This window comes from Onychomys torridus, chromosome 6 (genome assembly GCF_903995425.1).
Source record: "Onychomys torridus chromosome 6, mOncTor1.1, whole genome shotgun sequence".
Classification (NCBI taxonomy): Eukaryota; Metazoa; Chordata; class Mammalia; order Rodentia; family Cricetidae; genus Onychomys; species Onychomys torridus.
This window is the reverse complement of record NC_050448.1, coordinates 112487251-112509914: the sequence shown is the minus strand read 5'-3', so window position 1 is coordinate 112509914 and position 22664 is coordinate 112487251. Positions and strand designations below refer to the sequence as shown.

Below are 22664 nucleotides of genomic sequence, written 5' to 3'. Positions count from 1 at the left end.
CACACACACACACACACACACATATATGTGTGTGTGTGTGTATAAAGTATATTGTATCATAACTTTACTATTGTTTAGTGAACATGTATTTGCAACATTTTCCACAGTGTTCATTTTCAATTCAATCTTATAGACAGGAAGATAACAGAGAAGAGAAAGGTGAGGCACACAAACCTATTGTACTTCCAGCTAATCATACAAGGAAGTTTATGAGACTAGGTTTTAATAATCTGGGGTTTTTTTTTTGCAGTTTTAAGTATGCATTTCCTGCACAGAAGATGGGCAACTTAAACATCACTGTAGCAAAGTCTCATATGAAATAGCTGACTGGAAACATCTCTGACTATAGTTAAAATTGAATGCTTATTTTGTACTTGAGATTTTAATATTAATTCTGAAAAGTTTTTGTTCTATTAGTTGATTTATCTCATTAACACCACTTCATTATCATCCACTCTCTTATTCTTTTTTTTTAAATAAAGGAAGTGCAGAGTTTGAGAGATAGCTCAGTGGGCAAAGGCACTTAATGCCAAGCCTGTTGACCTGAGTTCAATCCCTGAAAACCACACGGGGGAAGGAAGACATGTGTGTGGCAAAATGAACAAATATAGTGTAATGACAGTTCTAAAATGAAAATGAACATGGGTGCATCTCCATCCTTGGGGTTCTCTTTCCACCCCTGTCTAAAAAAGAAGAGAAAGAAGCTGTCTTTTGTAGACATCTGACACTGTCCAGGGGAAAAGATGAGAAAATTTACATTCAAATGGGCTTATTTGCATTCTTTAATCTTAAAAATCTTTTAACTGAGTATTTTGGTAGCTGGGTTTTATAAACAACTGAGAACCTATACAGGGCTTTTGTTTAATTTTGTAACCAATTATATCATGTTGATATTAATATACCAGGACTCCAAAGTAAAGGGATTGACTATCAAATGTTTCTTTACCAAGCTGAATAACAATCAATGTTAAAGACAAAGTTCCAGATCTATTTTGGTGTGCTTGAAGTTCATTTTCTGATGATGATACATTTTGCCTGCAAGATGTTATCTTTTAACTCTCACTGTTTGACCTTTGCACAAAATGCACAGGTCACTTGATGAACACCATGAAAGAAGTCGAGTCCTGCCTGTAATTGGGCAAGTCTCTGAAAGCAAGACCTGCTCCAGGCCAAGCTGTCAATCAGTTCTCCACTACAGCTATGTTGCTGCGAGGAGAATTCTCTGCTCCATTGCAGACATTTTTTTTTCTTCACGTTTCCTGTGATGGAATCAATGCCATTGGCAGAAGGAAGACACTTATAAGCTCTGTGGAACCAACTCTCCTTTGAATTTTAAACAAAGAAAATTTGATTAGGAAGCCAAAAATGAGAAGAAACAGACTTCTATAGTTTTTCTTTTGTTTATAAATCCTTTACTGTGTGTCAGAGCACAGTCTTGGCCTTAAGAAAGTTAGAATGAGAAGTGGCTCTGTGCGTGCGTGTGTGTGTGTGTGTGTGTGTGTGTGTGTGTGTGTGTGTGAAGTATTTTGGTCTATGTAATGGTTGGTTTTCTTTTCTTTTCTTTCTTTCTTTCTTTTTTTTTTTTTTTTTGAGGGGGGAGGTCAGCATATAAACCTGCCTAAGCTGTTCACATGCCTGACATACTACTTAGATAGAACATGAGGAATTAAGGCAGATTTCCCCTCCTATTCATTACTTTATGGAACTGTGTTACTTTTAGGAGGATGAGCTCAGCCAGTGTGCATACTCCGACTCCCCTTAGTACAGAATGGTGTTAAACAGGCCAGGCCAAGCTAGTCTCATGTCTTCATTCTCTGGTGCTCTTTCTCCATTGATTAGCACCCCAGCCCATCTTCCTCCAGCTGCCTGGTCACTGCCCTCTGCTCTGCTCCCTCCACACCAGACTGTTTCTCACAATGCAGGTGAGCCCGCCTCTCCTACCTTGTAGCAAGCTGCTCTACCAGGCAGTGTCACTTGGTCTCATTAGAGGCCCCAGAATGGACTTTCTTCCTTCTCATCCATCTCACTACTATATTCATGGCTACTAGATTATATCACTTAAAAGTACTCTAATTTGATACTAAGTGATTCTGAAGTCATAATTTGGAAAGTAGGTTTGATAATGGCATTGTAGCTTTGCAATAAACTGTCTCAAGATTTGAGACACATTTTTAGTGTGGATTCCATAATACTTTAATTACCGAATAAATAGAGAGATTTAAGTGAGAAGAAAGAAGGACACAAAAGAGGAAATGTCTTTCCATACACTGTGAATATGTGTTGTTCCCATTGGTTTATAAACAAGACTGCTTTGGCCTATGGCAAGGCAGCTTAGAGTCAAGTGGGAATTCCAAGCAGAGATACAGGTTAAAAAAAAAAAGGGTGGAGTCAGGGCAGATGCCATTCAGCCACCAAAAGAGCAAGATGCCAGCAGACTGGTAATGCCACGGCCATATGGCAATACATAGATTAATAATAATGGGCTACTTTAAGTTGTAAGAGCTAGTTAATAATAATCCTGAGTCATTGGCCAAACAATTATAATTTATATTAAGTGGCTGAATGATTATTTTATAAGCAGCTTAGGGACTGGGTGGGATGTAGAAAAACCTCTGGCTACAAGGAAAGTTGAAAAAATATGATGAAATCAGTAAAAACGTATTTTAGGGAGGTGAATATAGGGAGAATAATTAAAATGTTCCTTGTTTTACAACATGTCTGAATATTTTTGTAACACAAATTAATAAAAGACAAAATTTATAAGATTTATTATAATTTTACACTTGAAAGTAAGCAATTCAAATTCACTAGGAGAACTTTTGAGAACACATACCAAAGTGTAATATTTATTAAATGGGTAATATAAATTGCCAGCAATGTCTGTCAAAAGAAATTTGGAGAAACATATGGGTGTACATTTGTGTGAGCTATGCTACATACTAGTGTGACACACCCTTGCTTCAGAGAAGGGTGTGTCATGCCCAACTATAGGACATACACTGCAAAAATGATTTTAAAAAATCATCTTTCTCTGTCTCAATACAAGCAGGTTTGAAATAATGTCCTAACTTATTTGTAATAATGTCATCAAAGGTGCATTTTTGGCATCACAAATTACAATTCTGCCCAAAATGTTTCATTGAATCACTGCCTCTATGGTTCATGTAACGAAATGTTGTTGCAAGGTTTGGGTTATTATTAGGATATTACTTTTGGCCATAGAATTTTATAGAGATGGGGGCCTGGATGTAACATCAGCAACCCACATTCTCTATCTTGGCTCTTGTACAAATATCACTGATTGCAAACATAATACACTCTTGCCAACTTAGAGCCAAATTCCTATTGAGGAGGCAGTTGAAGCTTAGAGAAGAAAGTAGATAGTCAAACTCTGTAAAAATCCTGTTTGAAGCCTGAGAGAACAGAAATGAGAACATGCATAAAAATGAAACACAACACTCAAGAGATGGCTGGAGACTTCCTAGGCTGTGACTGCTCTGTTTGGAGCTTTCCTTTGGTAGAAATAAGAGTCTCTGATATACTGGGACTAAAATCCCCATGTTGGCCCTGTTGAGTATGCTTTCTTCTGATTTGGTCAAGGAGTTCTGTGAGGACTGGTTTGTTTTCACTGTAGAATCAAACATGGTAGAAATAGATTCCACTCGTGATACCCTTGGTCTGTTAAGTTACCATCACATTCAAGCCCAGATTGTTGATGTATATATGTGTGAGCCTGACCTTAGAGTGAAAATTGAGGAAGGTGTACAGAGCTGAGAAATACAGTGGTAGAATTTCAGCCATCCATTTACTCTAAATATTCAAATTTCTGGTAATTAATTAGCAAGTTTATTTGTTCTCCTTTTTAATACTGAGCCTGAATGAGATATCTTATTTATTTATTTATTTTCTGTGTTACAAGATAAACAATGTAGCAAACATTGGCTTGAAAATCCTTTGAGTTTTTAATTGAGTGATTATAGTGGCTTTCTTTTTTTCTTCTTTCTTTCTCCTTTTATTTCTTTTTGAGATGGAATCTCTCTGTATAGCCCTGGCTGCCCTGGAATTTGATATGCACAATAGATTAACCTCAAATCCATAGTGATCTACCTACCTCTGCCTTCCAAGTGATAGGATTAAAGGCATACGCCTCCAGGCCCATGGACATTGCAAAATATTAAAGATGGTTAATGTGGTGGTGTGAATAGGTACGAACAGCTGCCATCGACTTATGTGTTTGAATGCTTGCCTGTAGAGAGTGGCACTATTAAGACGTGTGACCTTGTTGGAGGAAATGTGTCATTGTGATGGCAGGCTTTAAGGTCTCATATATGCTTCGGCCACAGCCAGTGTGATAGTTCACTGTTATCTGCGGATCAAGATATGGAACTCTTAGCTCCTCCTCCAGCACTATGTCTGCCTGCCTGCTTGCTGCCATACTTCTTGCCATGATGATAATCGACTAAACATCTGAAACTGTAAGCCAACCTCAATTGAATGTTTTCCTTTATAAGAGTTGCCATGGTTAGCCGGGCAGTGGTGGAGCACGCCTTTAATCCCAGCACTTGGGAGGCAGAGCCAGGCGGATCTCTGTGAGTTCTAGGCTAGCCTGGTCTACAAAGTGAGTTCCAGGAAAGGCGCAAAGCTACAGAGAAACCCTGTCTCGAAAAAAACAAAAACAAAAACAAAAAACAACAACAAAGAAAAGAGTTGCCACAGTCATGATGTTTCTTCACAGCAATAGAAACCCCAACTAAAACAGTTAAATAATATATTTTAATACTTAGCCAAAATTCTTGGCCTAGCTGATGCTCCATCCAATAACAATTGTGATAAAATTGTTACAGAAATCTTCAAACTAAATCTATTAGCACATATGACCAACAAAATCTGTCAGTTTGTACAGTTTCCAATTGTTAGCTGTGCTATGTAAGTGGAGAACTGAGATATTTAAAAAGATATTTTTATGACTTAGGTATGGTAATTGTTTTCTTCTCTAAAAATAAACTTTGTTTATGTAACAGTCACAATAGAGCCTTCCCCAAACAAGAAGTGATCCAAAAGAACATCCTTAAGGAAACGCAGCAAGGCCTCCAAATTAGAGAGGAATTTGTAAGTAGTGAGACATCACTTAGCTTTATAACAATTATTTTCCCATAGTACATTATGCAGGACCTACTAGTTTTGCTCTTAAGGGAAACTGCATTCTATATAGAAAGGTCCTACCTTTAGCTGGTGTTCCAACTGTCAGGTTGCTAAGATTTGTTACTGCTACAGTGCCTGGCGTCGTGACAGATGATTTTGTTGTAGAATATTCTGGCAGTGATGGAGTAGATTTATTTTGAACATCTGAAAAAAGATATACTTAGGTTACATCATTAATATTTATCTTTTCAATCAACAGACTAGTATAGTCAACTATAGTTAACTAACATAATTGAGTGTGAATGTATTCTCTATCTATCTATCTATCTATCTATCTATCTATCTATCTATCATCATCATCAATCATCTATCTATCTGTCATTTATATATCTATCAATACATATATGTGTGATGTTTATTGTGATATGATATATATGATATCATATATATTATCTTAACCCAATTAGTAGAGATTAGATTTGGGACCAATTTACAAGTTGTAATCAAATGATCGTAGGTTAGTACTTGTCCCCCAGGTTCGTCTATTTCTCACAATGGTGTGAATTCTTCTAGATGATGGGCAGAGTTGTCTGTATTTCTAGGGCTACATAATGGCTGAGATGACAAATGAGGAATGCATAATGTTATATTTGAAATTTTACACTATTTTTTACAATAACTAATTCCACTAGAGAAAATAACCAAATATGTGTTCTCTGGCAGTAGATATTTTGCTATATATTTTAATAACACACTAAAGTCATTCATTACTAAAATGCCAATATTTGTATGTACTTCCTTGATTATTCTTTTTTTCTCTCTTGTATAAAATATTTTTTATTTTGTGTTCCCTATATGTAAAGTATAAATTAATTGATATAGTCTATTATTTGTCATTTATATAAAACACATTTATAGACCATATAATTTATAGTTTATATGTGTTTATTATATATACATATATTTATTGTATCTCTTATACACAAAAATATATTTGTTATAGCTTATGCTTTATGTTTTATTTTTTAAATAGTCATTTTATCATATATGTTTGCAAATGCAAGAGAGTGAGACCTTACCAAGAAAGACAATAAACTTTAAAGAAATTAAACAATTGTGATAGTTTACGTCTGGGGCCACCATAAATCCATATTTTCAAATTGCTTATTTCTCTAAATTGTGCTTATTCTTGGGAAACCAAAGTTATGGAAATGCAGGAAATGAATTTTAGCCCGCTTCTTTTGTAATGATAACCCTTTAACACATGTGAAGGAACTCATCCATAACAGGCAGAACCGGGGAAGTCAACACTGCTTTATCATGTCTCCAAAGTGAAATATATAAGGCTTAACTAATAGTCTATGATGAGATTAGTTCCTGACACGATTATAATTTACTAGCATGTAGATAAGGTTTTGACCCTGTATTTTATAAGTCTAGTCTCTGGATTCCTGCCTCCCCCCACCCCGCCCCGTGTGTGTGTGTGTGTGTGTGTGTGTGTGTGTGTGTGTGTGTGTGCATGTGTCTCTTCCACCAGAAGTGTAATTGTTCTTCATTCAGAACAACTGCAGCAGTCTGTCCACAGAAGTGAGACTGTGGGCACATGGCATAAATACAGTAAATGTCTACATAGAGAAATCAACCCTCTGAGGAAGGCATTACTCTGTCTTGCCTTGGTTTGTCCAGTGTATAAAGTAGGTTATGTAAAGCTGATGGACTTAGAGCAATGAGGACTTAGGTTCATATCCTGAACTAGATCGGTCCCAGCAGTAAATGTGCATCAGTATGGAATCTCAAATTCACTTTGTATCTAAAACTTTCTTTGAGTCAGAGACAAAGTAAAATTTGGCACATCAGGGAAATGCAGTCTCTGATGTCCGGAGGCAGATGTATTTGCTGTTCATTTCACAGCCCTGAGGTGCTCAGAAGTGTTAGCTCTTAGCGCTGACTCCATTTATGGACACCGTAAATGGAAAGGGCTTGATGCAACAGGGAGGTGTTTAGCACATACAGAAAAGAGCTGTGTTTTCACAGGCTTTATGGAAATCAAGTCAAAAGCTTTTTCTTCTCTGGAGGTAGATTCCATGCCTTTTGTTTGGCCTTTCCACCTCCAGGATTCAGCAGGGAGCTGGACACGTCTGGATGGGGTTAGCCCCTCTCATGGCCATTTTGGTGTAGCTGTCTATCTCTTGTTTAGCCTTTCATTTCATGATCTAGTAGGATTTCTAAATTTAATTTGAAGTGGATAAATTATTTAAAGACAAATGAGTATACCATTTAGACTACTAAATTTACTAGTAAATAGCTTGGATAAGCCCTGTATGTAGACTTTCTAAATGGGAACAATCTGAATTTCCAAATACCACCCCCATCTCCAGAGATATTTCTTGCCTCACTCCTTTCCTTACTCAACAAACATAGAATGATTGTTTATATAAAAATCATGATCGGATACAGTAAAAGGCTCTGTTATATCCCTCCTGACATCAACCTCAAATACCTCTTAGTCTGGTGGGGAACGTAATAGCAGTATACAGCAAACAACAGAGTATCACCGTGGGCTCTAAGACTGTGTTCTGCAATGCTGGTAGTGAAAATAATAAGGATTTGTTTGTTTGTTGTTTATTGAGAAAGGGTTACCCAGTGATGTTAATTCTTTTTAAAAAGTCCTTTGTAGAATATTTGTCAAAAGAAAAAAACAAAACAAAACAATAAGTTGAATGTGCAGGAAGCATCTTAAGTGACTACCTTGGTCAAACCTCAGGATGGAGTCCTTTTTGTATCCTAAAGTAGCACGAATTTGAATTTTCTTGCTTAGAAAATGAATTTATTAAAGGCTGTTTCCAAAGACCATAGTGCCAACTGGTGGAAAATTCAGCTTGTTAGCATTTCCGCAATCTATGTATAGCCATTTCCTCTGAATTGAAACAGTCCCTCCAGGATCAGGGGCAGGGGTGGTGGTGGTCCTGAGCTCAGAGGTAAACACAAAGTCACCTGTCTGGGAAAGTGGGGTCCTGGAAGATTCCAAAGGAATGAACTGCTGGGAGAGGCCATTGAGCAGCCTAGCTGCAGGAGATGGGGGTGGGGGTGGGTGGGGGTGGGGCGGAGTGGGGAGTGGGGGGAACAAGGGTTGGGGGGATGGGGGTGTGGGGGATGATTCTCTGTGGAGCAGCCTGCAACTTTTGTAGAGACCTCCAGGGTTTCAGGTTTCCTAAGCCATCTTCTCAGTGGGGCAACTTCTATTTTCTTTTCTTTTTTTGTTATTTTATTTTCCTTTCCCTTTCTCTCCCTCTCCCTCCCTCCCTCTCTCCTTTCCTCTTCCTTTTTTTTTTTTTTAAATCATCCTTATTCCTCTAAGTAACTCCTCATCAGTATTTCTGTTAGTAACCCCAGTAAAAATTCACATTAGCTGGACTTTGTTCTGTCATGGATTCCCTTTCTGGAATGGACAGTTGTGTGTGTGTGTGTGTGTGTGTGTGTGTGTGTGTGTGTGTGTGTGTGTGTATGTGTGTGTGGGGTGTCTCTCTGGGAAACGTCTATCATGCAACAAGAGGATATCTGTCTTTGTCCCCACCTCCACTGTGATGTTTAAGTACATGGAGTGCATGTGTTCTCTCACCTGTCTCTGAGAAAGTATTTACTTCACTTTTTTTAATCTACCAGCAAAAGTTCAGAGGGAAGGTTTAAACCCGTGGGGGAAGATGATCTTTTCTGGCTTGGCAATTACAGACCATCCATTTCATTGTAACCCTGCCCCCTTTATTAGTAATAGGATCCCTTGTCTTTTGACATAAGAGACATCACTGATTCACTGCCAACTAAATTAGATGCAAGTGATTTTATTAAAAAGAAACTTAATGTACAATGATGTAGTCAAATGGTATCTTTACATTGTTCTTAAATTTCATTTCTCATAAGAAATTAATAAGATATTTACTAGATAAAGAGCCATTTAACTTGATAAACATTTATTCAACACCTATTTTGATAAGTGCTAAAATACATGAGAAACCCAGAGTTCTGCCACATAAATTGACACTGTATAATTATACAGTGCAGACATGGCTATGTGCAATGTAGTGATACAACATACCTATAATAATCAATAATTGTTTGGGGGAGAGGTTCTGAGAGGAACTGGATTATTAAACATAACACAGAAATGTGTATTTCATATGCAAATGTGGGATCAAATGTGACAAGTAAACTTGAGGTTATCGAAGTACCTTGAAGGGGCCCTTGATTGTGTCTGGCACCCTTAGATCTTTGGGAAATAAAGACAGGAAGATCCCATTTTAAAATGCAACTTCAAAGCAATTGGAGACTTGAAAAACAAGCTTTGGATTACATTCTCAAGCTAAAAAATACCCCTGAAGGGACAGAAGTTATGAGTGCTTAGATTTCTTACTTGGACTGAGTGGAGTGGGAAGATAATAGAAAAATCTTATCCCTCTCTGGAACACACTTAAATAAGTGGAGAAGTTCTGCACCTGAAAGAGCCATCTCCTTGGGTCTCCAGCCGTCTGTGCAGAAGGGAGGGAGTGCCAAGTCTGGCAGGCTGCAGGCATGGACAGGTGTCTCAGCCACCTGGCCCCTCTGGGGAAAACAGGACTCAGCGCTGCATCCATGAGTTTGTTAAACACAGAACATTATCTGCAAATGGACCTGAGGATCTGAGGCGTTCTGGCTGACAAGTAGAGAGGCTTGGCGGGTCAGAGGCTATTACAGGGCCAATTCTCTCCACCCACCCAGTGTTCCATTCAATTCTAGGGGGCAATGCCAGAGACTCTCTGTTTGCAAATGTGATTCCTTGAAGATCATGTTTAATAATGGGATAGTTTAGATGTGGAGATTTATTACAGGACTTTTTATATTATGTGCCAAGTTTGATTGATGAATATTTATCCCTTAGGCTCACACTGGCAATGGTTGTGTTTAATATTCATATGGCTGGGTGGGAAGGATAAGGAATGACCCTTATGTCCTCTTGGACGTTCAGAGGGCTGTGCTAGGATTCTTTTTCCCAAGAGATTCTGAGTCGAGAGAAGAACTGATTCTGAGTCAAAAGAAGAACTGATTTTGAGGAGCTCTGTTGACATCTGCTTGGTAACAAGATGCTAGGATTATCCCTGTCAATCGTCACAGGCAGGGCCCTCAGGTCATCTCTGGATCAGCCCCAGTGTCTGCCTGTCCTGTGGGAGCACCGCCTTGTGCCTCTCTGGGACCTGCCAACCAGAGGCTAAGGTTAGTCAAGTGCTATGCCTGCTTTTCCAATCCACACCTTCAGCTTAATTCTTATCAAGCTCCTGAGTTCATCAACTTTCCCCAGAAATTCTCCAGAAACACAGAAAATCCCACCAGAGACTTCTGACTCACAGATCACCAGAGTCAGAAATAGTGACTTTCATACATGAAACAGCAAAGGCACACGTTTGAAGCTAGGCCATTGTGTTTGGCTGAGTTGTGGTTTCTTGTGAATTACCTGCTCTTATTTCCATTTTCTCCAAGTCCTAGCTGAATTTAATTGCTCTTTTTAGCAGCCAAAAGGCTACTTACTCCAGGTGACAAAAGGGTAAAATTGAAAAAGACAGTTTTTTCCTAATTTTCTGAAAAATCAAAGATTTTTTTTCTTGCCCTAATTGTACAAAGACAAATTATAGTTGAAAGTATTTACAGGCTACAAAAATGATGTTGTAACTCCTAAGTACAATGTGGAATAGTTATATAAATAAGGTTAATGAACATAATAACCACCTCAAATACTTATTTTTTGTGGCTGAATCTTTAAAATTTCCGCACAGTGATGTTAAGGTGTATAATACACATTTTCCAATATCAATCTCTGAAAAACCTCAATTATATTCTTCTAGTCTAATTGAGAGCCTGTCCTCCTCAGTCACAGCCACATTGCCTTCATCTCCCAGCCTCTACATCCACTGTGCCCCCCTTTACTTCTTTTAGTAGGATTATTTTACATGTAAGTGGGGTGACGTATCACATGTCTGAGTCAGTCTAGATTACTTTACTGAGCAAAATGATCTCCAACCCCAGACATAAGGTGCTGCAATATCTCCCATTTTACAAATTAAATGGCATTCCCATGTGTTTGTTACACTCATTGCTTTATTCATTTCTCTGTTGATGAACACTTAGTCTGATTCCCTAGCCTAATTATTGTGAATAGTTTTGGAATAGATATGTTACAGTTGTCTCTTTGACACACTGATTTCTTTGTTCCTATACCCAATATACTGCATTGTGATAGCTCCATTTAATTGTAAAAAAATTAATGATCTATTTATTTTATTTATATGTATGAGTGTCTGTATGTATACCACGTGCATGCCTGGTACCCACTGAAGCTAGAGGAGGGCATTAGATTCTCTGAAACTAGAGTTAGAGATGGTTGTAAGCTTCCTTGTGAATGCTGGGAATCAAACCTGGTCTTCTGGTGCTCTTATCCATTGAGCCATCTCCCCCACCTTACTGCTTCAGTTCTTTGTGTTGTTGCTGTGTATTGAGTAACTTCTAGACTATTTCCTGTACTAGCTGCTTTGCACTCCTACCAACATTGCACAAGCATTCTCTGGCCCATTTTAAATCAGGGTTTAAAATTATTCCCCCTGTAGTTTTTTGAGTTCTTCAAATACTTTGGAGATTAACCCTTTCCAGATGTGTTCTGTGCAATGCTTTCTCCAGACACAACTGATGTCCTCTTTGTTCTGTGGGTTCCCACATTGTCCATATGCTTTTATTTTGATGTGATCTCACTTATTTACTTTTTTATTTTGCTCATGCTTTCACGGAGTCATACCTACCCATACTACGTCCCACAGTTTTCTCTGCATGTTTTCCTCTCATTGTATAGTTTCAGGTCTTAACATATGTCTCTAATCTATTTTAGGTGATTTTTGCATATGGTACAATTTAATTCTTTGACATGTGGATATTTAGCTTTCTCAATTCCATCTATTGGGGTAATAGCTCCTTTCCCAGTGTGTGTACTTGGTGCTGTTGCTGAACGCCATGGCATCTGTGTCCATTCTGGATTCATATTCTGTTTCATCCATTGGTGTGTCTGCTTCTCCAACAGCACTACACTATTAGATATTATTGCTTCTCTGAGGAACGAGATTGCTATAGACAAGTGTTTGTTAGTGTTTCATATGGCTCCAATAAGACCCCATGGAGAGAGAGGTCACATCCATAGTGATATTTATTACCAATGCATGAACAAAATGAGAACTTCGATAGGGAAATGGAGTAGTAACAAAAAAAGTGAAATTCTAAAGAGAAGTAACATACTGATTAAACTAAAAGATGAAGTAGAAAGCTCAGCAGGCAAAACAAGCTGAAGAAGTGAGCGGAGAGCTTGAAGACATACATTTCATATCATCCAATTGGAAGAACAGAAAGACACGCACACAAAAAGCAATTGTTCAGGCTTATAAACCTCCAAGAGACGTGTCTGTATGCAGCATTCATTTAAGAAGGAGGAGACAAAAAGAAAAAAGGCCAGAAATAAATTATGGAAATAATGGCTGAAATTCCTTCTGCAAGGAGTTACTAACCTCCAGATACAGGAAGCACAAGTGTCTTCAAACTGAGTTTACCTCTAAGGGGATTTCATGAAGACATGTATAATTAGACTATCAGAACTCAAAGAAAAAGAATGGTATTGCTTCATTGCTCATTCTTCATTCCCTAGATATAACTATGGTCTTAATACAGGTTTTGCGTTACAAGAGAGCTAGGAGTGAATTTCTTAGCACGTTATCCATTTATATGTATATGTATATACATATATGTATATATATTATATATATAAAATATATGATTACCTGTGCATACGTATACTGTCCTTTACGAACAGAAGATAATGAATGAAAGACAATAAACTGGAGAACTGCCCTTGAGCCTAGCAGAAGGAGTAAAAAACCCTTTCTTTTTCTAAGGTTTGTTGCCTCTACTATTTCATTATAGTGATGAAAAACTGACTTATACCATATCTGTTTTCAGTCTTATGGAGAAAAACATAGAATTTATGTGTGTTAAAAGATTAGAATATATAAAAGGTAAATGAGAAGGTTAAAAAGCTTGGTAGACTTGGGTTTATTCCTATTAGAAACATTTATTACATGAAGGAAATTTGAAGTCCTACCACAGGGACAGGTAAATTTTATATTGCTTGGGAATATTGCTGCAATACATTCGGCTAAGCCAGATTTTCAACTCCATCAGTAGATTCAAGAGAATAAAGGTTTTTTTGAAGAAAACTTACCTTCCTTCATAAATTACAACCTGATTTTTCTAATCATGCCTTTTCGTTGGTGACCACTTGGCTAAATTTAATAAATTATTTTGATTGTTCCTTTTTACTGCTATATTGCTAACACTTGTTCCCAGAAACTCTGATTAAAGTAATTTGAAAGAATGAATGCAGAGTAGAAGAAAATAACCTTGAAAGCTGGCCTCAAGGGGTGAGTGAGAGAGTGACTGTGTGTCACATTTCTATAAGAACTTTACTGATGATTTTCCCACAGATGACCACTGACCCCTGAGCATATATGACTCTTATGACCCAAAGTTTCAATATGAGACCTGTAGGTTACTCTAAATAGTGTCTATATGTTAATATAATAACTCCAAATATATGCTGTTTTATTTATCAATGAGCTCTATTAATACAATCATAATTAAAATTGCTAACCAATTAGTAGTGTTTAATTCCTCTTACCCCATTTAGTGAGTATTACTATGATGTTCCTAGAGTCTCAGATATTTTGGTATGTAGATGGAGTGTTTCTCTTCCAAAGTTGAGAAAGCTGTTGCCATCGATTTTCAGATAGTATGTCTTCAGTAGTGATGTTGGTCTGACCACTTCAGGCTTTAATAACATCATAGAACTCAGCCAGAAATTTTACCTTTTCTTAGTCATTCCCTTCAAATGGAGAACCACTGTAGACACTTGTGACTCATAATATACAGTTAAAGAAAACAAATGTCCATAGGACAGGGAGTTACAGCTCTTTAGTTGCAGTATAGATCAGTTCTGAGTTCCAGCACAGAGTCCTTCCTTGCTTTTTTTTTTTTTTTTTTTTTTTTTTTTTTTTTTTTTTTTTTTTTGTGGAGTTGAGGACTGAACCCAGGGCCTTGTGCTTGCTAGGCAAGCGCTCTACCACAGAGCTAAATCCCCAACCCTGCTTTTTCTTTCTCTGCATGTGTTCTTGTCTTCACAGTAAAGCTGGTCTGAACCACATGCTCAGTAGGAGAGCATCAGGTACTTAACTGGGAACAGGGATAACATTGTGTTTTTTCTGCTTGTAGAGATTAGCTTTTTTTTATTTTAAAAAAGTTAATGTTTTGAAGAATTTCCTTAAGATGCCATCAAAGAAGTCACTTGTGGGTTAATTGCATTTCATATACTTAAAAATAACTCTGCATGTTGTGGGACAGATGCAGCCCTCATTACCACAGATTTTTTTTTAACTTAGTAGTAGGCGATTGACATGTTTCCAGGATAAGACCTCAACACCAGATTGGCAAGCATACATCTTGATAGTCTGCTGAGGATACGGAACTGGAGGCCTACATTCACTGGCAAGGAAGATAAGAAGTGAACTGCATCCTTTCCTTTGTGATTGACTCAAACGTATCTCATTCTCCTAGATGGAAACCTTTCTATCATGTTGCCTTACAGTTTTTACTAGAAAGCCAAAGTCCTCCCAGGTCTCTCTCCATCCCAAGACAAAGACTTGGATGGAATGGTGTTTGCTGAGGACCATAGGATCAGATTCATCCATCTAGTAGATGAGCTTACACGTTTAAAACGATGCACAGAACCAGATGTAAAAAAAGAACCAGAGAACTGAATTCGCTGAGAACCAGAAGCTACTTTTTCATCACAGGAGACATGGGAGAAAAGGAATGTCCAGGGTTGAGATGGAACATGGCAAAGCAGCAGAGCCATCTAAAGTGTGCCCTTCACTCTGCCTCTCTCTGGTGGGAACCTCCCTGCCTTTGCTAGCCTCTGGAAATATACACCAGGACTTTAGTTCAGTGTTTCTTATCTGCTATACATGAAGGAAAGAGGAAACACATTTTGGTCCCTGCTAAAGCAAAGTTAAAGGACGTGCCCTAAAGAACAAAGAGACATACAAGATTTGATGGATGCAGAAGGCTGGAAATAAAGGTAAGTGCGAGAACATTCCCCATCGCGTGTCACACTTTCTGACATTTCCCAAGGGCTCAGAGTCCATTTTCAGTCTCATGGTATTGTATTAAATAATGAAGAAATATGGTGACACTGACATTATCTAAAATCCTTTCCTTATTCAATTAAATGTCATCTACCAAATCCAGAAATGTATGTTTTCTGTGTCATAACTATGTGTTTGTGAAGCAGAGGATAATTGTAAATTGTCTCTGTGGCTTTTTGATACACTGTTGGCTGCCAATTTTTTGCTTTACATATATGAGGATAATCCAAAGAAATGGACTATGAGATCAGCACTTCAGTGCAGTGGCAAGGGTTACCCAACCTGGGCAACACCAAAGTAAAGGAAAGTGTTTTAGAAGGTTTTCTAAGTCTAAAGGCCAGAAGTGTATCACAAGGCATATTTATGAGTTGATTTTGAAAACAAGTTCACTTCATAACAATTAAATATACTTTCCTGACATAGTAACAGAGGCATACATAAGAAAAAATCAATATATATGTAATGTCACATTATTAGCAATATACCATTAATTTAGCCCACTGGAATGTGTTTGATATAATTAAACATTTCAGGAATTTAGAATTATGGAAAAATGTGAGAATTATCAATTTCCAGACAATCTTAATGGCATTTACATGCATCTGTGCATCTTTTAATACTAGTGAGGTATGGTGTGGATGTCTTTTTGTATGCTGTGAATATGTGTTTCCTCAATTGGTTGATAAATACAGCTGTTTGGCCTATGACAAGGCAGATTAGAGGCAGACAGGAAATCCAAACAGACAGACAGGAAGAGAAAGGAGAGGCAAGGCATACGCTGTGAGCCACCGCCAGGAGAAGCAAGATGTAAAGGTATTGGTAAGCCACAAGACATGTGGCAAAATATAGATTTACAGAAATGGGTTAATTTAAAATATAAGAGCTAGCTAGCAAGAGGCCTGCCATAGACCATACAGTTTGTAAGTAACATAAGCTTCTGTGTGCTTAATTGGGTTTAAGCAGTTGCGGGATTGGGTGGGACACAGAAAAGCTTCCAGCTACAGCGGTATTTGTCATTAGGTCCTAAATGTTTATTAAATGCTAAATATAATTAAGCTTTGTTTGAATTGGACTGAATATGTATAATGCTGCAATAATTATTCTACCCTCTAAGGTAGAATTTGCACCTGGTAAAACCTGGAGAATAAAGAACTGCATTGAATTTACAATGAACCTGTGAAATACTAAAGGAAACTCTGAATTTATGTTTATTTTTAAAGCATTATTTTACGTATTTGTTACTACTTGTAAGGAAACCTCAGCTCTTCTGTGACCCGAATAGTGTGGAATACAGTGTAAGTTTGGGTTTATGGTTCTTTAAGTACAGTCATTTTAAAATCTGGGAACAACTGAGGTAAAATGTATTTTGTACATTCAGAGGAATTGTTGACTAATCATCAATGCGTCATCAAACCCCGTCTACTGCCACAGGCTCTAGGGAGAGAAACCAAACTGGCAAAAAGAAATGCCAAATCTGCCTGCAGCAGTCTACTAAAGTGTGAGTTCTTAGGGACTTGGGTTGCAAATTACAGCTACTTCTGTTCCACTTGGAGCCTTGTTACCACACAGGTTTTCAGAGCTTCTTATTTATGTACTAACATTTCCTTACTCCATTTTCTTAATGTTAGCTCATCTTAAAAAATAAAAAAAACAGTTGACTTTATAATATGTAGTGCTATGATATACAATATAAAATGACATCACAGATCATGGTAAAAGTAATCATAAAAACAAATACTATGAAGAGTCACTGGAGCAGTGTGTGGGTGTGTGTGTGTGTGCGTGCTGGGGAGCAAGTGTTTTTCCACTGAACTATTTCTCCACCATCACTATAGAGCAGGTATTATTTATTACTAAGTATTATTTTGAGATAGATTCTCATTATGTAGCTTGGACTAGCCTTGCATTTGCTGTATAACCAGACCAGCCTCAAACTCACTTTTCTCCTGCCTTTGCCTCCTGAGTGCTGGGATTATAGACGTATGTTACCAAATTGGGCTCGTTGGATTTTTGATAGACAACTTTAATTATGATGGCTTCAATTTGATTCCTGTTCTCTCAACTTCAAGAGAGTAATCAGTGAGTGTTAGAATATAGTAAAAACATGAGAAAACCAATCACACATGATTTGCCTTAGGAAACCAAAAGCATATGGAAATTTAGATCAATATTATTCTAAATTCTATGATCATTTAGACCATCTAGTGATATTAATTGTACCATTTTTAAACTGGAAATGGTACTCCTGACAAAGTCTTTTAAATTCCAGCCAGGCGTGGATATTGTATGGCACCAAATCACAGCTTCTCTGTCTGAGGGAAAAATTGGTTTCTCAAATTCTGGCATGGGGATTATATCCAATTCCTTGGCGATCTAAAGGCACATGGTCCCAAAGATCAGTATTATTATTATTATTTTCACTATATCTTTTTTTTCATTTTTCTTTATTAAGAAATTTTCTACTCACTCCAATGCTATCCACAGACGCCCCTCCTCCTTCCTCCCACCCCCCACCCCCCTTCCCAAGCCACCCTGCATCCCCACATCCCCCAAATCAAGGTCTCCAATGGGGAGTCAGCAGAGCCCAACACACTGAGCCTAGGCAGGTCCAAGCCCATTCCCACTGCACCAAGGCTGAGCAAGGTGTCACACCACAGGCACTGGATTCTAGAAGCCTGCCCATAGACTGGGGACAGATCCCAATACCCCTGCATGGGTGCCCCCCAAACGGTTTGAGCCAAACAACCATCTTCCATATCCAGAGGGCCTAGTCCAGTCCCATGGGGGGGGGGGTACACAATCAGTATTATTTCAAGATCTGATAACAAATAGAAAATAAGGACTGAGCAGATGACTGAAAATCATTTAATGTCTCAAATACCAATACGGAGGAAATATTGTACACAAAAAGGAGCCAAAAGGCCTACAACCATCTAGATAGCCTTAAGCAAGACTTGATTTCTCATTTCACACACCATAGTGAGCAGCAGAGCAGATTAACAAAGAAACAAACCGCTGAACTCCTTCATCTAGGACACAGCTGTCAACTGTCTTCAAAGACATCTCATCTTTACATTTGAGTAGTCAGTGGAATCCAGTTTTCAAAGGGCAGTAAACTAAACAGCACTTTAAAATATCTTGAATAATAAGGGAAAAGGCAAATAAGAGAGTTAGAGAAATTACTACTTTATTTATAGGATAAAGTTTAGAAGAAATAAATATGAATGAAAAACCAAAGTGTAAAAGTAAAACTAGAAAAAGGTAGAATGGTATAAGAATTTCAAAAGACAAAAGAAAACTCAAGCTTGGGAATAAAGTGATACTTTATTTTTAAATCTTGACAAAGTTTTGTTATATAAAAACGAGGAAGTAACCATTGCTATGTCTTCAACAATGGTTTGATTGTTAAAACAATGTGAATTTCATTTTTACTCTTTGAATTTTAAGCAAGAGTAAAGTTAACAAAGAAAAACTAACATTGGTAAAGGTATAAATTGAATTCTAGGAGGAGGAAAATGAAGATGTGAAATGATATTTCATAGCATCTGAATGAATTTGTCTCAAAAATTTAAATATAGTGCAAGCTTTCATTGACAGCAGTTGTATTAAGTAGCTCATCAATGTAATTCATCCCTAAACATGTGGTTTTAAAAAAAACAATCATCTAGTATTTCTCTTTACCGTGGCAATTTGAGAATTGTGTGACTTTGCTTGTTTTACTCTCTGGCACCTGTCAGGTGTTGGCTGGGACTGGCAAGGCCAAAGGTGGGGTGACCTTGAAGAATCCACTTAGAAGACAACGGATTCAGGCCACTCACATGGCTGGTTAAGTAGGTGCTGGGTTTTTCTCCATTAGTGGTCCCCATGAAGTTCCTGATTCTTCCCCCAAATAAAGCAATCCAAGAAAGCAAGGTAGAAAACAGCTTGTTACTATGTAACTTCATTGTACTCTGCTACTCATACAACCCAGTTCTGACACACTGTAGAAATGACTTACTCAGATTCAATACCACTAGACATAGACCAGTGTGCATGCTGAGATTGGCTATGGCAGGTCACTGTCAAGGACAGAGATGATTAGATTTTAAGGCATGAATTTCTGCACCCTAGAGGAATCTTTGAAGTTTTTTTTTTTGGTTTTTTTTTTTGTTTGTTTTTTTTTATAGAACTTGAACTTACTTACCCTAATTCCCATGGCTTTCCAGTGGATAAGCTGCATTCCCAGCTATCTCTTAATTAAGACATTTTTATTTCTACTTGTTAGCTGTACAGGTGTTATATCTCCATCTTTTTATTTAATAAAGCACCTCTAGAACGTGAATGGTTTTTCTTTCACTAAAGCTCAGTTGTACTGTCTATACTCTTTTCCCCAGCATTCTTGTCCTAGAGCCCACAAGGGGACATTTAGTAGTTGTTTTCACCCAACATAGTTACTGAAAATCCACTATGTGTTAGGTTTACTAAAGATGGAAGTGATAGTTACTTATCAACTAAAATGATTCATGTTTGTATTTTATAATCATGAAGCTCACACTTTGTGCATTTTGTAGGTGTATTGTTTGAGATTTTTAAAAATGTCTTTGAGTGCACATCTTGTATGCATAAATTATTTTTCATAGGTTAATTAGTTTTTAGATGTTAATATTCAATTTTTTTAAGTCACAGAAAAATACAATTATTTCTTGGCTAAACTTCCAAATTTAATTTACATGTGCTATTTTTCTCTTTATTAGTATACCAAATTTAGCATCATTTTAAAGGTACCTATAGTCTCAATCACATTTTGTTAAATTACGGACTTGGGAGGTAACACAATGGTTAAAATCATATATTAATCTTGCAGAGGACTGGAGTTCAGTTCCAAGCACCCACACTGATTATAACCCTAGTTCCAGGATATCTGATATCCTTCTCTGAACTCCTTGCCACCTACACTCACAGGTACACACATATGTGCATAGATAAAAACAAATCTTAAGAAAAATAATTTAGGGCTGGAAAGAGGTCTGAGTTCAGTTCCCAGCAACAACATGGTGGCTCACAACCACCTGTAATGAGATCTGGTGCCCTCTTCTGGCCTGCAAGGACACATGCAGGCAGAATACTGTATACATAGTAAATAAACCTTAAAATAAAATAAAATAAAATAAAAAGGAAAAGAATTTAAAAGATTATTATAAGTTTAAAAAGATATGTACTTCATTGGAAGGCTTTTAGTGGTTTGTAGAGATTACATACATAAAATTTCTTTGTAATTCCCAAAGGATATTCAAGTACTATACCCTTGTTATTGAATTCCAGGAAGATATGCTTTGGTATTGAAGAATTCCACTGGGAAACAAGGCACACTGCTTTGCTCAAGAGTGCTTTTGATAAATGTTTAATCATTTTGCAAATATTTTTAAAAGTACTTCTACTCTCATTTAGATGGGGTTCTGGGGCAAGTTAAAATTTAAAAAGAATTAAAAGCCTGTGAGAGAGTTGAAAAATGTTGTTCCAGATAACGATTTCCTGTCTTCAAGAAATCAACAAACACAGCAAACAAACCTGAATGTGGACTTAAAATCCTGCCTTGCCTCACGCTCAGCATTCCTGGGGGACTAGGGATCTTGAGTGGTCCAGCTAGCCTTAAGTCTGCAGCATCCATCTTCAGATTAGTGAGATGACAGACGTAAGCCACTATCATCACCAGATTCATCAGCTAACTAAGGACAATGAACACCTCTGTTAAAATAATTGAAGGCAATTACATCATGCAGAAAGCTATCTCACTGCAGGGGAGAAGCCTGAGCAGAGGCGGGTTTCTGAAGTCAAATAAACAAGGTTTAATGAGAAAGATTCTAAAATTAAAGAGACTCAAAGTGGAATGAGAGGAAATCATGGCATAATTTAAATTCAAAAGTATAAAAGACTTTTGTATTAATAGATATTATTCTAGAGATGTGGAGAAATAGAGTATTCACAAATTGTTTAGGACTTAGAATAATGGAGCTTTATTTAGCAAAAGAATCCATTCTCCTAACAAACATTTGAGAAGGCTACAGACATTTTTCCTCTAGGGCTTCTTTCTGACATTTCCTAAGGTTTTCTAATCAAAGGTATTCAACCTCAGATAAGTGATAATCACTCCTAAGACCTTGAAGACTCTTCTCTACTGAATACAATTGCTTATTTTCGTTTTAATAAATTGCAATTTAATTGTTGAATTTCTTAGCTCAGAATCTCTGTTCTATTCTACTGAAGCTGGAGTTGTCCCACCTACAGGAAGCCATATTTATTTGTCCCAGCCACAGTCCTCAGCTTTCCTATAGTATGATGCTGAAGCCTCACAGATGAACACCCACTCTTTTTCAGTCAACACAGTCGCTAAGTGCCAACTATATAGTGGGAGTGTTATTAGCTTACATTTTCAGAAATTGGTTAACGTCTTCAAACTGCTTGTTTTTATCATAAAAGGTAAGAAATAGAAGTGAAAAAAGTGAATGCACACACAACAAATAAAATCTTAGCTCAAACCTGGGCTAACAGTGACCTGGAAGCTCTTTGGAAATGTGCTTATATGAGTGGCCTACCTCCTACCTTTACACAAGCAACCTTTATCTGACATTGTAATAATTCTTGTAGACTCCATATTCATTTCAGTGTAATAGGTTTTAGATTTGAAACTTTTAATTTCACATAATTGGAAACATGTATCTGTATTTTTGTGCCTTGTTCAATATAAGATTTTTCATCTTGTGAGTGATGGCTAATATACACTTGTTATTATTGTTGCATGCAATCCAGTGAATAGATGAATAGCATCTCACTTATTTTGTGTCTTTTGCTGTGATAAAAATATGATGAACAAAGACAACTTAAGGAGAAAGAATTTATTTGGTGTGTAGCTCCAAAGTCTGAGTCTATAATGACAGAGAAGGCATGGCAGGTGGTAAGAACTTGAAGCTAGCCAGTCACATTTTATCCACAGATAGGCAAGGCTGAAAACCATCAGATCCTGCCTCCATGGATGTAATTCCTCTATCAAGACTCCAACTTTTAAAAGTTCCCTAACTTTCCCCAAAGAGTGCCACTGACTGGGGACAAAGTGGCCCTATGGTGGAGGACATTTCTCACTCAAATGACCACATTAAGGAATTCATTTCATTCAGCCCTGTAACTCCTTCCTAACTCTGCTCCCCACATGGAATGATCAGGAAGGAAACTGGTCAGGGAGAGGAAAACAGACACAGAGACCCCGTAAAGACGCTATGTTGGGGCTGG

At 37.4% G+C, this 22664-nt stretch overlaps 1 protein-coding gene across 4 annotated transcripts in view; it reads right to left on the bottom strand.

Moving 5' to 3' along the window:
• The window catches only part of Emcn (endomucin), a 90452-nt gene that overhangs the window by 54427 nt on the left and 13361 nt on the right, over positions 1-22664 (bottom strand). For all 4 annotated transcript variants that reach the window (XM_036190620.1, XM_036190621.1, XM_036190618.1 and 1 more), the window contains one exon: positions 5224-5346. In XM_036190620.1, the coding sequence (XP_036046513.1) occupies positions 5224-5346 (123 nt within the window). The remainder of the gene's footprint in view (positions 1-5223; positions 5347-22664) is intronic.